The 19,895-nt window shown below is 38.3% G+C and overlaps 1 protein-coding gene and 1 long non-coding RNA gene across 11 annotated transcripts in view; one reads left to right on the top strand and one right to left on the bottom strand.

Annotated features, from left to right (window-relative positions):
• Nucleotides 1-5,218, bottom strand: part of CASD1 (CAS1 domain containing 1) — a 141,464-nt gene extending 136,246 nt beyond the window's left edge. For 7 of the 8 annotated variants that reach the window (XR_006211204.1, XR_006211203.1, XR_006211205.1 and 4 more), the window contains exon 1: nt 4,976-5,218. Coding sequence is in view for 2 of the 8 variants with exons in the window: in XM_042966590.1 (XP_042822524.1) it covers nt 4,976-5,108 (133 nt within the window). In the remaining 6 variants the exon portion in view is untranslated. Of the gene's footprint in view, nt 1-4,635; nt 4,707-4,975 lie in introns of those variants that run through there. The other variant, XM_042966613.1, reaches the window with a different exon arrangement.
• A 337-nt stretch (nt 5,219-5,555) lies between these two features.
• The window catches only part of LOC122233582, a 67,910-nt gene continuing 53,570 nt past the window's right edge, over nt 5,556-19,895 (top strand). For 2 of the 3 annotated variants that reach the window (XR_006211214.1, XR_006211211.1), the window contains exon 1: nt 5,556-5,850. This is a non-coding gene — a long non-coding RNA (uncharacterized LOC122233582). Of the gene's footprint in view, nt 5,851-7,734; nt 7,814-19,895 lie in introns of all 3 variants that reach the window. The other variant, XR_006211212.1, reaches the window with a different exon arrangement.

The raw sequence follows: 19,895 nt of genomic DNA, 5'->3' as shown, positions 1-19,895 counted from the left end.
TACTATTATCATCTGAAAATAAATTAACCTAATTTAGAAAAGAAAACTCCCACAAAATTCCACACTCAAACACAAGTTCTCTTTTACTGAGAAGGAAATACTTTTGGATCAAATCACTAAATGTAATCTAGATGTTAAAATAAGTTAACATGCCACATCTTCATTATGCATACTAAGTATATGTAAATATCTGCTGGCACATACTTCCCCGTCAAAATTGACCCAGAAAAACCTCCAAACAAAAGAAAACAAAAAATCCCAGTCATTATTTTCAATTGCCTCATATAATTTTGATAGCTGCTTTAAAACAACCAGTGTGAGATGCAAGTTGCCAAGTGCTCAGATAAATCAAGCTAGGAACACAATAAAAACAAACAAAAAACAAACAAACAAAAACAACTAAAGAGAAAGAATTATCTACTTCAGCTATCTCCAATACTAGATTATCTAGATGAATGGCTGTGTCTTCCTCTTCATTCTATTACCTTAACCATAAGCATTCTGGTTTGTCAATCTAAAGTCTTGGGTTTTTACACATGATTTTTCTATGTTAGAAAGATACTAAAAGCAAACAAAATAAGTAAAAAGACAAATTTTTAAAAAGCCGAAAAACAAATGTAACTGCTAAAGAAAATATCTAACATGCTAAATAAACTGTAGCTTATATTTTCCTTTGAATAGAATATCTCTGGCACACTGCACCTTTAGACTGGCTGAATCATCCTACCAAAGCTATCTGTTTATTACTACCAACCATGAAAATATTAGATCATAAAGTTTTTAATATGATTTGTAAAATATTTTGTTTGCCTAAAATTCAGCAAGGTTACACTTTGGTCTGTGCTAAAAAATCACTGTTTACATTTTTCTTTTGACAAACTAGGAATGCCTACATTACAAGTGGCATCTTATAGATCAGGATCTTTCTGGCAAAGAAAGAAAAGGCTAAGAGACCTAGAGTTGCTTCTTTCTTAAAATTCGGAAGCTTTGAACTCACTTTTCTCCAAAACATGCAATAATACTTAATACTTGCATTTAATAGGCCTGGTGACAGAAAGGAATTAGATTTCAACAAACTTAAAGCATTTGAGACAAGTTTACTTTATCAATTAAAAAATTAAAAATTGTCCAGATTGGAATTACCCTTAAGGCTATTGATACTGGCCTCTTGTCACAGAAATGATGTTTTTAATCTGTAATCACAATAGAAATGGACATTTTGTGATTTAGTAACTTTAGAAATTGAGAATATTTAAAAAATATATAGTTAATAGGGTTATTTTTTAAAACGTTTCTATATTTTATATAAAAATATTAATAATGAAAAAAACCCCTCTATTTTGTAAAGTTGAGATCAGAACATGCTATTAGAACATGAAATTCAATTAAAGCCAAAAGAACCAGGGGCCCCTGGGTGGCTCAGTCGGTTGAGCGCCCAACTGCAGCTCAGGTCATGATCTCACGGTTCGTGAGTTCGAGCCCCACGTCGGGCTCTGTGTTGCCAGCTCAGAGCCTGGAGCTTGCTTCGGATTCTGTGTTTCCCTCTCTACCTCTTCCCTGCTCACATTTTGTCTTGCTCTCTTTCAAAAAGAAATAAAAACATTTAAAATAAAAAAAAATAATAAAAAAACAAAAGAACCAAATGAAAGGAGAAAAATAGGACTTCAAAAAATAAGAAAAATAAGGACTTCGAAAATCTATTTATCCAGTTATTGTTTATGGAGTTTCTAATGTGTGTTAAACTCTGATGATTTAAAGATGAATAAAATACCCTTGGAGGCTTATAGTTTGTGTGGGGGAGATGGATACAAATTATTACAATATAACATAAGTATGTACTAACTTCTATAGAAACACTGAATTGTTAATTCTTACTTCTGTGGTGGTGACATTTGAACCAGACCCTAAAAAAGAACGACCCTAAAAAAGAAAAATCTGTACTGTTTTAAGGAGGGGGGGTCACTGCAAGCAGAGAAAATCAGGTATCTGACATATGTAAAAGGGAAAAGCATATTTAGACTGTGAGCCTGAAGTTTAGAAGAAGGAAAAAGATAAACATAGGTAATAAAAAGTAAGCTGGTCAGATTCTGAAGTTGTACACATGCAACTTTCAGAAAATTATTTTACTGGAAAAAGAAGGGGAAAACTCTTGGCTGGTACTGTGAGGCTGAATTAGTGTTTCTAAATGATTTCACCCATTTCCCTCTGGAAAATGCTTTCTCACTCCATCTTCTATACATCACCACTGCCTAAGAAGCTCTGAGAAAGGCAGTCTATAACCTAATGGCATGAGGCAGCCTAACTAACTGGGTTGTAAATCCTAGCTCAGTCACTGACTAATTGTGTGTCCTTAGGCAACTTAACCCCTCATGCCTCATCTTTACAATGTAAATAATACTGTAATTCGCTGGATCTAAGACGACTGATTATAATATAGACACATCATTATTTTATGTAACACTAGAAAAATGCTATCAATTAAACTTTGACCTGCAACAAAGTTTTAAAAATTCATCCTGATTACAGAGATGTCAAAAATGGGGGGTGGGGGTGGGGAGGAATGATATATAATTTATCTACTTCATAGAATGGCTGGAAGGACAAAAGAAGATCAAACATGTAAAACCCTGAGTAGAACAGTGATTGACATATAACAAGTACTCAATGTTATCACGTGGTGTTTGCCAAGCTTTACTTTCTGTTGTATATAATGCTTTCTTTACTTCCTATAGTTTGTATATATATATTCAAACTGTATTCACTCTACCTTGCCTGAGGCAAACTCATACCGACACAGTGCACTTTTTAATATAAAGCCTAAACCTCAGTATCTAATATAAGGTCCTTACTTATTTTTAAAGATTTATGATATTGTGATTCAAGCGTAGGGACATCTTTGTGTCAAGGGCGCTACATTTCACTCAGTTTGACACTGCCAAAGCATGAGGATGTCTAAAAACTTCCTGGTATGATCATTATTCCTCCCAAACAGTCTCTGGCTCAAGTTTTTGACATTCAGTCTGGGCAAGTACACACACCAGGTGTACTGCTTCACATTCAAGGCACTGAAGCACCTACAGAAGCTGATGACTAGCTTCTGGAGGAGGCTTTATAAACAACCCCAGATTGCCACACTGACTCATAAGGTTCCATCTGACATTCTATTTTCCCTTCTGATGACAGATTTTGAAAGGATGAAATATATAATCTAAATATAATAATCATCCAAGCTTATCAAAAGATAAACGCACAATATAAAAAAAGGGAGGGGGGACTAGATGTTTACTTTTCCCACTATAGCATCAGTTACAACATTTACCTTCACCACCATCACAGAGACAAAATCGAGTTAGAGTACTGTCATCTTATAGACAAGATCGAGTTAGATTACTGTCGTCTTATACCAAACTAACATAAAATGATTAATAGTAGTTAAAAATTTTTCTTCAAAATGACCACAAATTAATGCATCGACACTATAAAACATTAGTTTTATTTTGTACATCAAAGTGTCTGACTTCTGTTACAGCCACTGCAGATGAACCAAAGCCCGGCCAGATCACATGGCTGTGATCTATAGGAGGCTGAAGGGAAAAGGCCAAAGGGTATAAAGAATTTATCTTTTAAAATCGATTTAGTGCATTCATATAAAGAGCTATTCGTCCATTATGGTACTAGAGTATAAGATTTTTAATCCTCAAGAATTGGAGAACACAAGGCAGCAAAACTGATCAAAATGTCCTACACTTTGAAAGATCTCCTGGGATGAAAACAGAGCTCAGATTCCTGTACCTGGTTTACTGGATATTTTGCCAAAGTGGTGTGAAGTTAAATGGGAACAGCGTTAAATGTGCACCTGTCCATTACACATTACATCTTGACCAATTAATCTCACAGTCACCAAGAGCTGTCCAGATAATGGTTTCGATAATACTAAGAGCCAAAAATAAGAGATCCTATCATTATTAATTTCCCTCAGCTTGTCAGCCTCTCTCCTAGTGGCATTTTAACACAAAACTAAAAAAAAAAAAAAAAAAAAAAAAAAAAAAAAAAATCAATCAATCAACAAGGACAAGTAAATACCCCTTGATTACTGAAAGATAGTTCGTTCTGAAATACGGAGGTCCTATTTCCTTTCCCCCTTTACACCAATTTCAAAACCCACATTGAAGGCCTCTTTGCAAACTGCTTCCAACGTTAATTTCCCTGCCCACCTCGACTCCTATCAAGCCAGAACTTCAAATATCTGCCCCACTGTCTTTAATTTGTAAAAAGTGTGCAATCAGAACCCTTTAAACGTTTCTGAATCACGGAGGCTGGGTGACACCTCCTCCATTTGGCCAAGGGCATCCTTTGCCAGCTGTCGCCCCCGCGGCAGAGGAAAATGGGGCGGCCCTTGCCGCTGTCCAACAACAGCTCGGCTTAGCCGTACAGGGCAGAGGCCGGATTAAACAAAGGCGAAAGAGCCAGACCCCTAGGGCGCAGAAATCGACGACCCCAACTCCGGGCAGAGGTGTCCCCTTGCAGGGCGGCCTCCGCCTTCGGCGGCCCGGGCTAGTCCCCCCCCCCCCCCCCCCGCCCCGAGGGCCGCGGGGCCTCCCTCCTGCACTCGAGCCCCGGGCCTGGCGCGACTACCTCGGCCCAGCTCGCGCTGGTGCTCGGACCCCGGCAGCAACTCGGGCCAGACCCGGGTCGGCTGCCCGACCGCAGCGCTGGGCGGCTCGGGGGGCGCCAGGACCACGGGCCCAAGTCCAGGGGCGGCCCTCACTGGAGTCCGCTCACTAGGCCTCGGGCGCCCGGCCCGCCGCCGGGGCCACCTGGGGGCACGTGGGGCCACCGCCTCCCCCGCCGGCCCGGCGCGCGGGCGGGCGGGCGAACGCGTGAGCGTGGGCGTGTGTTGGGCGAGGGGGGCGGCCTCCAGCCGCCGCGTCGCCTCCTCCCCCGGCCGGCCCGGGCAGGGGGAGGGCCCGCTCACCTCGGTAGCGGCGGGAGGCGAGGTGGCACGCTGCGAGGAGCAGCACGGCCACCAGCGCCAGCACCTTGGCGCTCCTCACGCTGAAGTAGTGGTTGATCTCCCGCTTGCCCAGGTTGTAGGCCAGAGCCGCCATCTTGGTTCCTCCATGACAACAGTGCGCGGCGGAGCGAGGAAGGGGCGCCGCACAGGGGCAGCACTGGGGCGGCCGCCGCAGCCAGGCGAGGAGCCGCCGCCAGCTCCCGCGGCCGCCACCCGCGCCTCCCGCCGGGGAGCCTGACCCCGCCGCCGCGGCGCCCCGGGCCTCCACCTGGCCCTCCTCGGCCGCGGCCGCCTCGGCGGCTTTCCCCCGGACTCGCCACCCCGGCTCGGCGGTGGCGGTTCCCCAGGCGCCCTGGACGCCTGTCTCCTCCCCTTCCTCCTCCTCCCCTTTAGCCTCCTGCCTTAATAGCGGCTGCGCCTGCGAGGGGGGTCCGGATGCCCGGTGCTCCGGGGTCACGGGCTCCTGATGGCCCTCTGGGGTCACCGGGTCATGGGCGCCAGCGGGCGGCGGCAGCGTCAGGGGCATGGGGATGTGGGGAGAGGGAACGAGGGGTCCGACCTAGCCCGAAAGCGAGCTCTGGGGCTTTCTCCTGTCGTACTGGCCACTACCTGAGTCTAGGTTGGGGCAACAGAACTACACTTACGGAAGAAAAGTACACATTATTCCACTTCTTCCTTCCGCAACGCACCCTTTCCTGACCTTTCTACCCCCCTGAACCTGCCCAGCTGGATGCGACGTCCCAGGGGCTTATGGTCAAGCTAGCTGGTCAGTCTGGCTGATCGTAGGTGCTTGCCAGATGTCGAAACCGCTGATAGCCCTAGCACTCAACCCACGGGTAAGACCAGTTTCAACTCTTAAACTCACTTTCTTGGTCCATTTCTTTTGAAACTTAAAGAAATTCCTCAGTTTGCCCAGTTCCAGTGGGCAAAGGCACACTGAAGTACAGAGTACAAGGTACGGAAGGAACCTAGGTTTGTGCAGGTGTCGGGGAGAAAACATCCTCAGTCTTCATTTGTATTTACGTGAGGTTAGTAGGTGGATACGCCAAACATTAAAAAGTGTGTTCATACTAATCATTCCTGTTCCTAAAGATGGTTAATGTTTTTGTGGTTATCAATAAAGCAAGCATGCCTTTGCTTTTGTTAAGCTCTTGTTACCCTCACCCAACTTTTTTTTTTTTTTTTTTTGGTCTCTCCTGTGCTGCCCCCAGATGGGAATGGTTTTTTACTGTTTCCCTATCTACTTGCCTTGTATAAGTGAGTCATTGGTTAGTTGGGGTGTTTTCAAGTATTCTTTCCCATTTAGCCATTCCTGAACTCGTGTTTATGAGCCCCTCTTAAAATTATAGAATGTTAGGTTTGAAGGGACTATTGAGATCTTGTCATCCCAATTCTTTTCATCCAAGGACTCTTTTTATTATGTTTTCATCCATGGACCCCATATCTTGAAAGATTTTGTCACTTAAATGAAATCACATACATCACTGTCATGGATGTAATGCTAATAAGCAATAAAGTTAAATAAGTGTACAAACACTAGGCACTGTTCCCTGGAAATGGTCGCTTAATTTTGGCTGTCACTCTTCTGATCCAAGGTTGATCACATGCTGGAAGAATTAAATCTGATATTGTAAAAACCAGATAAGTAACTCTGCTAACAGCATATGGTCCACCAATAACATCCTAGAAATTTCTATGATGTCATCAACAGCAAATTAGAATTTCTGATCAGCGTGTGATAACCAGTGTTAGCCTGCGGGGTTGATTTAATGCCTGCCAAAAGTAAAGAAACTTGACATTTTATTTAATTGCAATTTCCAGAAGGCTTTCTGAAATATTGTAAATAGCTTGTGGACTTCTTTCTTCCTTCCCTCTAGTTTAAAGCTAATCCCTCTCCTCTCCTCTGAATCTCTTCCTGTCCCCCTTTCTTGGGGTGTTGATGACTCCATCAGTCATCCCTATGTCAATCATCCTCTCTCTGTGTCTTCTTTAAACTCTCCCTTTCTCCTGTTTCCCTTCCACCAATAAGTTTCTCTTTTTAGGGAAATACATCCCTGGACTCTGTATTTCTGTGTGTTTACTTTTCCATCTCTCTTTCCTTCTCTGACAAGTATCTAGAAAGAGGAGTTGACTTTGAGGTCTCCATTGGCTCCACTCCCATTCTCCTTTCTAAGTAACTCTCTCAAATATACTGCCTCCTCTCCATCTTCTTGTTGCCTTGGTTAAGGCATGATTTATTGCCCAAATTTCCCATTTTTTTAAAACTCGTCTTCCTCAATTCTGGCTCAAAAATCCAATCTTTCTACCTCTCTGCCACACCTCTAACCAGACTGAACTTTTTTTTTTTTTCCAGACTGAAGTTTTTAAAGCCCAAATCTAATGATGTTAAAAACTAGACCATGGTTCCATGTTTATTTGCCTATCCCTAAACCATCCAGAATGTTTACTAATGCTCTGCAAGTTACATCAACCCTAATAAACTGATAAACAGAGAAAGCATTTGATAGGAATGCCTTAAACTGTGCATTACTTAAAAGCAAAGCAAAAACAACCACATTTTATCCCTCTTCCTCCTCCTCCTCCTCCTCCTCCTCCTCCTCCTCCTCCTCCTCCTCCTCCTCCTCCTTCTTCTTCTTCTTCTTCTTCTTCTTCTTCTTCTTCTTCTTCTTCTTCTTCTTCTTCTTCTTCTTTCCAAATGTCTATTTGCCATTGTACCACAGGAGGTCACAGGGACAAAGCAGATAGGAAAAAGAGACTGAAATGGAGCAGCCAGTGCAGCAGGAGGAGCACAGTTTTGAGGTGAGAATCTTCTGGTATAAACTGTTTCTGCTTCACTGTATCCATTCATATTGTTTATACTGATCTAATTTTTTATTATGGTAAAATTGACATATAACATATTAATCTCAGATGTACATTATGACAGCATTTATATACACAGTATTATAGAATGATCACCACAATAAGTCTAGTTAATATCAGTCACCATGCATAGTTACCAAGTTTTTTTCTTGTGATGAGAACTTTTAAGATCTACTTTCTTAGCAACTTTGAAATATGGAATACAGTATTATTAACTATAGTTCTTTTCTGATCTGAAAAATTCCTCCTTCCTCTTCCCAAAGCTATCTCTTTCATCCATGCCTTGGGATACTATTTCATTTGAGAACTTGGTCTCGTAAGTTTCCCTTCTTTATTTCTACCTTCAACTTTTCCCTCTTCACTGTTTGTCCTACATATAAGCTCAAATGTTTCCTATTTAAAGTGCTTTCCTTAACTCACTACATAAGCTCTCTTCTCCCTATCAAACCTCTTAAAGGAACAATCTATAGTTACTGTTCCCATTTTTTCTTACTAGTTATTGATTTTTAAGCTCTCAAAAACTGACTTTTGCTCCTATTATTTTACTTAAACCACTCTTTCAAATGTCAACCACATCCTAAATTACCAATTCCAATGTCTTTATATTAGCTGTATCCTTCTTGACTGCACAGCATTGTTGGAATATTTGCTTTCTTAAAATCTTCTCTTTTTGACTTCTGTGCCACTACATCCTTCTGTCTCTCTTCTTTCCTTTCCTGTGCATCTCCAAGAAGAATCCTCTTGCTTTTTCAAAGCCCTTATATGGAAGTACTTTTCAGAGTTTTCTTGTTTGCTTACTTTTTCTTCTTGGGAAACCTATGTTGCAAGTTGGCCTCAGCTATCACACTGGATCCATGTGTGCAACTTGGATTTCTCTCATGTGCTCCAGACCTCTTTTACATATCTCAGGGATAGCTTCACTGAGTATCTCAAGGTACCTCAGGCTCAGTGTGTTGAATACCAGTTTTATTTTCCTTCCAAGACCATCCATCCTATTATGTTTACCATTTAGTTTATTGACACCACTATCCTCAAGTCATGCCTGCTAATCTTTGACTCATCTTTCTCCTCTGCCTAATCTGAAGTAAGGTTTTTCAACTGGGGGGTGTGATCACAGATGAGCCATTTGATAGTCAGAATAAAGTGCTAAAACTTCTATTTATAGTTAATTTCCATTAGGAATGATTTTAAAAGACAATTTAGGTGATAAAAACAAACTTTGTTCAACACCTCATGAAGCTCCCTTCACAGAGCTGCAAAATGGGGTGGAAGTCAAGGAATTTTTATTTTATTAAAAAAATTTTTTGGGGGGGCACCTGGGTGGCTCAGTCGGTTAAGCGGCCGACTTCGGCTCAGGTCATGATCTCATGGTCCGTGAGTTCGAGCCCCGCGTCAGGCTCTGTGCTGACAGCTCAGAGCCTGGAGCCTGTTTCAGATTCTGTGTCTCCCTCTCTTTGACCCTCCCCCGTTCATGCTCTGTCTCTCTCTGTCTCTCAAAAATGAATAAACGTTAAAAAAAAAAAATTTTTTTTAACGTTTATTCATTTTTGAGAGACAGAGAGAGACAGAGTGCGAGTGGAGGAGGGGCAGAGAGAGAGGGAGACACAGAATCCAAAGCAGGCTCCAGGCTCTAAGCTGTCAGCACAGACCGTGAGATCATGGCCTGAGCAGAAGTCGGATGCTTAACCGACTGAGCCTAGGTGCCCCTGGGAATTTTTATAGGATTAAAAATAAAGAACAAGGAAGAGAGAGAGAAAAAAAAAAAGAAACTATCTGATTGGCTGGAGTCACATAGTCAACCTTTTTGGCATGAGAAGAAACAAGGAAATAAGTATACAGCCCAGAGCTAGCTTGCTTTTGGGAATTGGCTTCACTGCATTTCTGGTTAAGTTGGTTGGGCATTTAGAGAAACACAATCTAACTTTTGGTTTGTTGTTATGGCACCCCTGAACAGGAATGGCTCATCTTAGGCCTAGAAAGTTATTTCAACATTCCTAACTACAGTAAAACAGGGTTTTATTACTATTTCATATAAGTACATCAGTACTCTAACTTGGTCTATATGTAGAGTCATGTCAAGTGCACTTGGAGAGGAATCCTGAGGGGAATGTGGGAATTCACATTTGTGAAGAGATCAACAATGGCTCACTTAATTTTTTACTTTAAGCATATTGTGTCTATGAACCTAGCAAATGGATTCACAGATTGTATTATCTACTTTCACTTAAACTCAGAAAATAGAAAGTGACATTAAAAATCTCTATGCTGAATGGGAATTAAAGATGATTCTAATTATAAAGGCACTAGTGGTGCACCTGGGTGGCTCAGTTGGTTAAGTAACCGACTTCCTCTCAGGTCGTGATCTGTCAGTCTGTGGTTTGAGCCCTGCCTCGGGCTCTGTGCTAACAGCTCAGAGTGTGGAGCCTGTTTCAGATTCTGTGTCTCCCTGTCTCTCTCTCTGCCCTTCCCCTGCTTGTGCTCTGTCTCTCTCAAAAATAAGTAAACAAAAAATAAAATAAAATAAAATAAAATAAAATAAAATAAAATAAAAGCACTAGCAAACAAGAATATATAGAATGGAATCTTCTATAACTAATACAAACTCTTCATCAGTTATATTACATGGTTTTAATTTATTATATACCCACATATGGATATGTCAGATATATATGTAGATTATATATCATCCATGACATTCATAGATATGGACAACTTAAATCTGTAAGAAATCAGAAAAAATCTTGAAGTTATCAATATTGTTTGAAGTGAGAATTTTCATTTGCTCATTGTAAACCATAGATCTTGTTGTAAAATACATAAATCTTATTTGAGGTGAAAGTTATTACTAATATGAAGCCATCAAAATTAACAAGCCATTTAGAAATTAAGCATCCAAACATGAATTAAATCACTCTTTTTAAGAGCAAAAAAAAAAAAAAAAAAAGTTTGTGAGCACATATGAATGTTTCAAATTACATGTATAATATTAGTTCATTAGTAGAGCAGTACATATTTTATAACTAAATAAATATGCATTAGTTGGAGGAGTGCATGCTGAAATTGTAACTGATATCGGGTGCACATCAAAAACCCCAAATCACTTACTTACTGAATCACCATATCCTGTTTATTCTGGCTTCCTCAAAGCTCTTTCCTCCCTAGAATGCTCTAGTTCAGGTTCCAACCTAATCATTGCAAAAGATTCCCACTGAATTCCTTCCACTAATGTCTCACCTTTCAATCTCTTTTTTTGCTAATTGCTGCTAGAGATGCTTGTCTGAGGCTTATATTTGGTCTTGTCATTTCCCTGCTTAAAAACTTTGGTGGTTCCCTGTTGGGACACAATGAATTCCCAGCCTCTTAACATGTTTAGAATTGTTTGTGGTTTGGCCTAAACTGCCATTTCTTCTGTTTAGCTCTCATTTCATTCAACCATGCTATCCCACAAGCCAGGAACATTATATATCTGTCACTTTTCTCTTACTATTCCTTTAACTTAAAATACTTTTTTCTCTGCATCTCACATTCTACTTGTTTAAAACCTGTCTTCTTCCCCCCCCCCCCAACCCCCTTTAGCTTTATTGAGGTACGACTGACAGATACAATTGTTTATATTTCTAGTGTACAATGTGATGATTTGATATATGCACAGTCTGTGAAATAATTACCACAATCAAAAGAACTTTCTCCTTTAAAGCCTGCTCCATTTTGCCTCTTCCATAAAGTAAGCACATGGCTCCTTATGGGAATATAACTCCTTTCTCTGATTTCTCATAGTACTTTGTTCCTGTCTGTGCTTAAGTATGCATTCAACACAGGCCCTGTCCAGTCAAAACAGATATCTTCTTTACTTGTGCATACTTGTGTGTTTTGGGAAATTACCAGCTCAGTCTTTTGGGATATATCCCACTGTGCTTTATAATCTATTCAGTTATTATGTTTATCTTTGTCTTCTTCATTCCTCTCCTTCTAGATTTTATGCATTGGGGCACAGGGAGTTAGTACTTTTTGTATTATTTGTAGAGAAAACTTATGAAAGACTTAGAAATGGACCAAGATATTGTAGTTGTCTTCAATGGAAAACTAGGCATTGTCCAGATTATCTGATTCTATCAGGTCTCTGAATCTTTTATTGTCTTTGAGTTATTTTACATTGCTCCAAGTTATATAATACTTATAGTAATGCAAATGATTTTTGTCCATAGAAATGCAAATTGTATCTCATTGGGATTCAGTTGATTATTGCTCTGTGGATATTGAGCAGTTTTGAAGTTTAACATTTGTTAAGCAAATTTACTTCACCATTCCTAATGCCATATATGTGTGGTTCTTTTAATTCTCCTTTGAACCAATTGTAATATCTTCTGGTTCCTTCATTAATTAATGAATTAAAGAAAAGCTTTGACACATGTTCATTTTATATCTGTATGAAAGTCTTGCTATATCTTCTTCTAAAAATTATCTTTTAATACATGACTATGACTTGAACTTAATAAATATTAATGTTTCTCAAATCCAAATTAAAGGTCATTTAATGAAGAACACTGGAAAAAATTGAGGCACTTTTCTTCTAGGAATTTTTGAGAGTATGGGGTAGATCAATATTTTCCAAACTGAATTTTGGCTTGTCTGAACAAGTGAACAATCTCCTACAGGACATTTAAAGCTTGTTTCTGTCGCAGTGAATTTGAATATTGGTCTTTGGAGTCTTTGATCAAGTTGAGTATACCCAAAACAAAACAAAACCCAAATATACAATTTGTATTTACTCAAGTATTCCAAAACTGATACAAAAAAGAATAAGAAATTCTAAAGTGTTACTCAATTATTTATTACATTACATCATTTTTTTTTAGCCAAAAGATTTCACCTTGACAAAAATTACACAAAAATCTTCTCAATAATCCTTTGGAAGTTGTAAAAGGTAAAATTTTCATATGTGTTATAGTAGTCTAAATGTAAGAAACACATCCTGAGTGCACCATATGTTCACATCTGTCCTTCTTGTCTTCGGATTGGGAAATGCTTGAGAATCAACCTTAGGTCTCTGTTTTTTGTCTAAATTCTCTGCATATCCCAATTGTATTCTCTTTCTCCCACTTTTTCAGCTTCTTTTCTATCTCCTTTTCTTCCACTCCAATTGTAGTGTTTCCCAAACATCTGTACTTCTGAGAAAGTTCTTCACTCCCTACCATCGGATTCCCATTCACTTCACTGTTTTGGACAAAAGTGGAATCAGAGAAGACGAGAAAAGAGTGGACAGATTGGAGACAGACTTTAGCAGCAAAATAGACAACACTTACTGATGTATGTAGGAGATGAGGAGGAGAGAGAACCAAGGGTGACTTCTGTTTTTGGCTTGAGCAACTGATGGCTTCAGGGACCATTTACTGACATGGGGAGACTGGAGTGGGAATGAGCTTGGAAAGATGATCAGAACATTGTTTTCAGTTGCTTTTTGTTTGCATTGAAATGTGTTTAGAAATTAAAACCCAGAAAATACAGTATATACTACATTTTCTTGTGTGAAATTCTGCTGCAGCCACCACTCTCAATACCCTCTCTTGAGGACAGAAAAATGCATCTTCCCCTCATTCCAAGTTGCACACTTTTTTTTTTTTAAGGATAAAGGGGAGAGGGATGGTAGTGTAACAATTATTTTGCCCTAGGTCTTCCTCAAAGGCTGAGACAAATTCTCCTTTCTGTACAAGAGTTGTTTAAATTAGCTGGAAATTCACAGTTCACTGCTTTTTAAAAGGCACCCTATCCCTTAGGGAAGGAGAATATGAATATCTCCTACTGTTTCTAAGGTGAAAGATGTTAACCATTGATCAGATCAGATTGGGGCAGCTTGAACAAAAAAAAAATTCTAAATGACCTGCCTGGTTTCACAGCCTTCTGGCCCAAATGGTACTGACATTTTCATTAAGCAGGTTAAGGAAAACAATAGAGGTTAATTAACTTAGTGGTGTTTCAACTGAAATGGCCGAAACTGCCCTAGGCCTCAGGTAAGTCTAATGTTGTTAGTCTCATCTTGGCCTTCCACTTTACACTATATCACCTTTGAAGGTCTGTAAACAAATTAGAATCACTTTTTGTGTATGGCTGCGTAGCTCACAGGGATGTGAAAATATATTAGGTAACGTCTGTAAAGCACTTTAAATGATTTATTCTTGAGCCAATTTTTCCTAAGGGATACTTTGTCTCACACGCTTCTAATTGCCATCTAGCTAGATGATAAAGAGCAATCTTCAACTAAACACTTAGTGGGTTGCAGGAGATGACTCATAGATCTTTTTACTCTATGCACACAGAACATATACTTACATTTCCCATCATGAAATTCTGCCTTTTTAACTAGCATATTTTTCTTTTTGGTGACATTTAGATATCATTTTTGGTTTGCAGAAGTGGCAGGTATAACTTTGTGGTTGTTAGAAAAAAAGTTTTTACTACGGGGGTAGAATAATGTAAAAAGAGCGTAGGTTTTGAAAGAATGTTCGGGGTTTGACACCTGGCTTCACCATTTACTCGCTAAACAATGTGGCAAATCATTTTGCCTGTTGAACTTCAACTCTCTTACTTGTAAAATGAAGATAATAATACCTATCACTCAAGGTTGTTTTTCTGACTAAATGAGTAATGTATAGTTTTTGACACTTAGGTGATGCTCAATAAAAGATTCTTTCTTCTTTCAAAGTTCATTGTCACTTGTAAATTCATAAGCTATCGTTCTTAAATTTGCTCTCTACCAGTCAATATCTACAAGTTAACATGTATGTCATAGAGACCAGGTGTTCAGTAGAAAATAGTCAAGTACAGATATATTCCTTTAGATAGTTAAATAATCCTTGGTTTAGTCTGTTAAACAGTACACCAAAATGATATTGAAAGGTCCTGTCCTTTTTGCTTTATTTCTAAATTTTAAATAATTTTGCTAAACAAGCTACTCTTTAAAAAATTTTTTTAAATGTTTTATTTATTTTTGAGACAGAGAGAGACAGAGCATGAGCCGGGGAGGGGCAGAGAGAGAGGGAGACACAGAATCCGAAGCAGGCTCCAGGCTCTGAGCTGTCAGCACAGAGCCTGACGCGGGGCTTGAACTCACGAACCGCGAGATCATGACCTGAGCCGAAGTCGGCCGCTTAACCAATTGAGCCACCCAGGTGCCCCAACAAGCTACTCTTTTGATCATAAGTAACCTATAGAGATTATTTTTGATCATGCACACACACACACACACACACACACACACACACACGCAAGTCTGGTTTCATTATGTTTGTTTACCTAGTTCAGCAAAAGGTATTAACTAACCGTGTATGCCCCTTTGAGCATTCAGTATTGAGCAATTATATAGGCCAAAGAATTAAATTCCTTAAATCATTAAGGAATATAGGATTCAATCATTTAAAAACATCTATTTTTTTTCCTATCCCAAGATTGGGAAACCAAGCTCAAGAAAATCTCTCCACCAAGATTTCACCTTCATTGCTTATAGATTCCAGAGAACTTCTTTCTACTTGAAGTCCCAAATACATTGTGGTTCCTGGCCAGCCAGTGAGTGACGTAGCCTATGAGCTGTGAGGCTTTAATCATAAAACAGGTACCAGACCAGTTTTCTTGGGTGGTACCTGTTTTATGGTTTCTTGCTTTTACACATAAAATACACATGCTGCTTAATGATAGAATTTCCATAACTGATTAAATGTCACTTATTTTCAATTGTGACCCTCAGGTATGACCTTGTGTGACAGTGTCACAATTGAAGATAATAAGATTCTCTGTTGGTGTGCAATATATAATTTTTTATAAGAATTTGATACCTGGTGAAAACAGCTTCTTAATGACCCAGTGCAGGTAACTTCATTTTCATGGAAGGTATAGATACTCAGTAAAGGTGTTTTGGTTTTAAATTCTGAAGGAGGCACTAAGAGTTAGAAGCCACTTTTTAAAATGTTTCACTTGAAGTTGAGAGTTAAAGAATTAGAGGTAAATTACCAAGTAAAAGAAAGGACTTCTTCATACACATATCAGAAAATAGACAATTAACAAATAAATGCCTTCAGTATTCCAATCCAAATAACTATAATTAAATTTAGTTCATTTATGCATTTATTTAGTCTCATGTATTTAGTTTTGTGTATTTATTTCTTGTTCTGCTGCATCTTGCTTTGGTCATCAGGCTGCTTTCGTGAAGTCATCTGCTTCTAAAGTAGAAAGGGTCTTGGAAATCCCAACTCGTTCCTACATATCTGACAATTGTGCAGGCGGTGTTATCTTTATGCTCTAGAGTTGCAACTCATGAGCCTATTTGTTGAAATATCAACAATTAAAAGAACACAGTACAGTCCTTTCTGTGAAACTCTGACATTGTCTTTCTTTTTTGAAGATACAAATTTTGACCTCTGAGCCTTTTGGCAAGCATCAGAAGATAAGAGAAATCACAAGACTAAGTGATTATGGTTATTTTACTGTGGTAATCAACAATGCCTAAACTGAAGACAGTGCAGTCTCTACTGAGTGTAGTACATGGTTTTTTGTTTTGTTTTGTTTCTGTTTGTTTTGTTTTTTTGTAATAATTAGTATTTTTCCTGGGAGTAAGAACATGTTATGAACAATGAGAGCCCTGACAGATAGATCTTCAGGGCCTTTCAATTCATTCTGTTATGTGTACAATCTCGGAAACATGTATATGAGTAGTATTTTATGTATAAAACTTGGGCTTTAATTTGACACTCTTTTGATTAGTTCTTACAATAGTGTTGAGCTAATCAAGAAATACAGAATATGTCAAGAAAACAACTATTTGGGGCATCACTTCTTTTATAAGGCAAAACCCCCAAATCTTCATGAATTTCCAGGGCTCCTATGGGAAATTTTTAGAGGTTTTATGTGTAAAGAAAAAGGATGAAATTTTAATTTTTCTGAATCTAGGCTACGATAGTGGGAGAGCAAAATCAAGAGTTAACAGAGTACTTTAAATCACCTATTATGACAAGATTGGGTGTTCCTGAGGAACAATAAATTGGCCACCTATTAACCAAAGTGACAATACAATATTCTAAATAACAAGAAGGCAACACAGTTGCAAAGAATCTTAGATCTTTCAGAAATGAGGAACTTTATGTTTTTGTTGCTTACTAATCAAGGGCTTGACAAAGTCAGCACAAGACACAGAAGACTGTTTTGATGTTTTGACATGAAATTTCTGCCACACAGACAGATCACAGAGAATGTGAAAGAGTATCTATTTACTATCCCTTGTTAAGAAAAGACCAAATAGTTTGAGATAGGCTGTTGCTTTAATATATAGAAAACAAAATTCTAGTTTTGTATTAATACTATATGTAGCAATAAAAGATTCATGAGCTCCTTGCTCTACTTTTTAAATTATACAATTATAATTATATACTTTTTACAAATAAATCCATCAAAATTAAGTGAACTTCATCAAAACTTGAAAACATTTTATTTCTTCTTTTCAGACTCATTGCTTGCAGTTTGAGGCAAATACAGTTTGTTTGTTTGCTTGTTTGTTTGTTTCCTGCCAAACTGTAATTTCCTATATCTATTAAATATTTGTCTCACATTATCCTCGTTTACATTCTGGAAGAAACAGACCTTTTCAGACAAAACTCTTCTCTTTTCCTTGAAAACAAAAACACATCCCATTCCTTGCATTGACAATTGCATTTTTCTGCTACTGTTGCTTTAGTATGGTCTTTGATTGCCTGTATAGAGTATAACTCTCAGTCAAATAAACTATGTTTCATAGAGTAACTGGAAGAGAAATGTAGAAGTATCTATTGTACACTGTTTAGCAAATTAGCAAAACTCCTGAATACAACCAGAAAACCCTCTGGAGTCACACACATTTATATTTACATTTTAAATTAGAAAAATGAACACAGTCATTAACATGATCAACAAATACATCCACTGTAAGAAACAAAAGCATGCATCTTAAAAATATGTCGAGAGACTGCATTTCAGTATTATATTTCACTTAGAAATTGCCTAAGTGTCCAAGATTAGGCAGTAAATAACTTCATTTTAAGAGTAGTCCAAGGTTTTAAAGTTAAATAAGTATCTTGGCTAAGTTAAGTAGACATGCTGCAACTTAGACAATCACTTATCAGAATTAAAATTTAAGAATTTAGATGATTTATATTTACATAGTTTGGGAGTGAGAATTGAGATTCCCTATATCAATTTGACTTCATACTTGTTCCAGGAAATTCTTACTCAGGAGTATAAAAGATATAAACCAGGAAACAATTTTACTATTTGCTTTAGGAAATTCCTGAAAAGCAATTTATCCATATGATTTGTTCATCTGGCCAAACAGCTCTGTCTCCTATCAGGATAATAAATTGCTCACTTGGCCAAATAGGTAGCTTATAAAAAAAACCATTTACTTATTAAGACTCATGTCAAGAAGCTGGCCTTACTATATTTCTCAATCCTAAACTATTATGTCAAGGACTGTCCCCCGTGTCAATTAGTTCTCTGTCTTGACAAACTTGCCTTCAACCACTTAAGCCCAGATCCCCGAGCCCTATAATTATCCTTCCCTAATTTTCCCATTTTGAGACATTACTAGGATCTCTCAAGGTGGTGTTATCCCTTACTGCAGTAGGTCTAATGAACTTAGCTTTGATTGATCAACAGAAACCGTGAGTTAATAAATGTGTGTTGCTTTAAGCCTAGAAGTTTGTGGTAAAATTGTTATGCAGCAATAGCAAATGAATACAACTACACTGATAAAACCAAGGAAGAATCAGATAGCTCCTTTCAAACCAAAAGTTTATCAAACCTGCCTAGATTGTAAAAGATACAAGTTTATTATGTGAACTTGTATTTTTGTGCAAACCTGCTTCTGATCTTGAGGTTTCTGTAAGAAATTTTGAAGGCTTGTTTTACATGTCCATTTTTAAAAAATTTCCTGAGACACTTGGGAATATTAGAGTTATATAAGTGCTTATTTTTCTTTATGAACCAGTTAGAATGGAGCTATTGGGATTTGAGAGACTATAATTTATTTATGTGCTCAAGAGGTAGGAAAACATCAAACATCCAGTAAGAGGTAAAGGTTTTCCTCAGTTACAGACGCACAGACACACTGAGAGCTTGCAGCTTCAGCTCTGCAATCTCAATCATAGATTAACAATAAACACAGAACCATGACAACTCATGAGAGCATATCTCAAAGGGATGTTCTACCTTCACTGAGAATAAAATGTTTTCTTGACTGAGTTGAGTTCACACATAATCAAGCAGACAAACAAACAAAAAAAAAAGGTTAACAAAGCAGATTATCCTCTCTCACCTAAAATATCCGTATTGTATCCTGACAATCACCTAACAGATCATAAAACTATTCCCAAATACTGCTATTATCAGTGAGGGATAACTTGTTAGCTGTACAACAACCAGACTTATATATATGTACACAGGGTGCTTTCTTGACTATGAAATCAAGACTGGCTCAGTGGTCCAATGTACCGATGGGTCCATGGGTCCAGCTGTGGAGTTAGAGAAGACATGAACAGAAGAATAGTCTTGACTAAGAGCCAGCAAAAGGAAACAAAAACTCCCACAGTGTACTCACAATGATTTAGGCTATTTTAGTATTGAAGAGTTTACATGGGGAGTAGGATGGCCAAAGGGGCCATATTACTGATGACCTTGAATGTTAAGACGTGACAGTGAATTACCGTTGGGTGTTAAAATATACTTCTTTTCCAAAAGATAAAATCATGGTGTTAATACAGATATAAAACTAAATAGATGTTAAAGATTTTAACTCATTAACAAGGACACTGGTCATAAGTTCAAGGGGGAATTATAAAAAAAAAAGGACACATTCATAAATCAGGAATATTGAAATAAATGTGCAAATGGAGGTAAAACTGGCCTCATGGGAGTAGGTGTGAAGGGAGGAAAGTTCATTGACTGTCTACCAGACAAAATTTACACAATTGTAGACAATAATTATTATGCATTGTTATAGGTT

The sequence above is a fragment of the Panthera tigris genome, chromosome A2, assembly GCF_018350195.1.
Source record: "Panthera tigris isolate Pti1 chromosome A2, P.tigris_Pti1_mat1.1, whole genome shotgun sequence".
In the NCBI taxonomy this organism is placed as follows: domain Eukaryota; kingdom Metazoa; phylum Chordata; class Mammalia; order Carnivora; family Felidae; genus Panthera; species Panthera tigris.
This window is presented reverse-complemented; position numbering and strand designations above follow the sequence as displayed.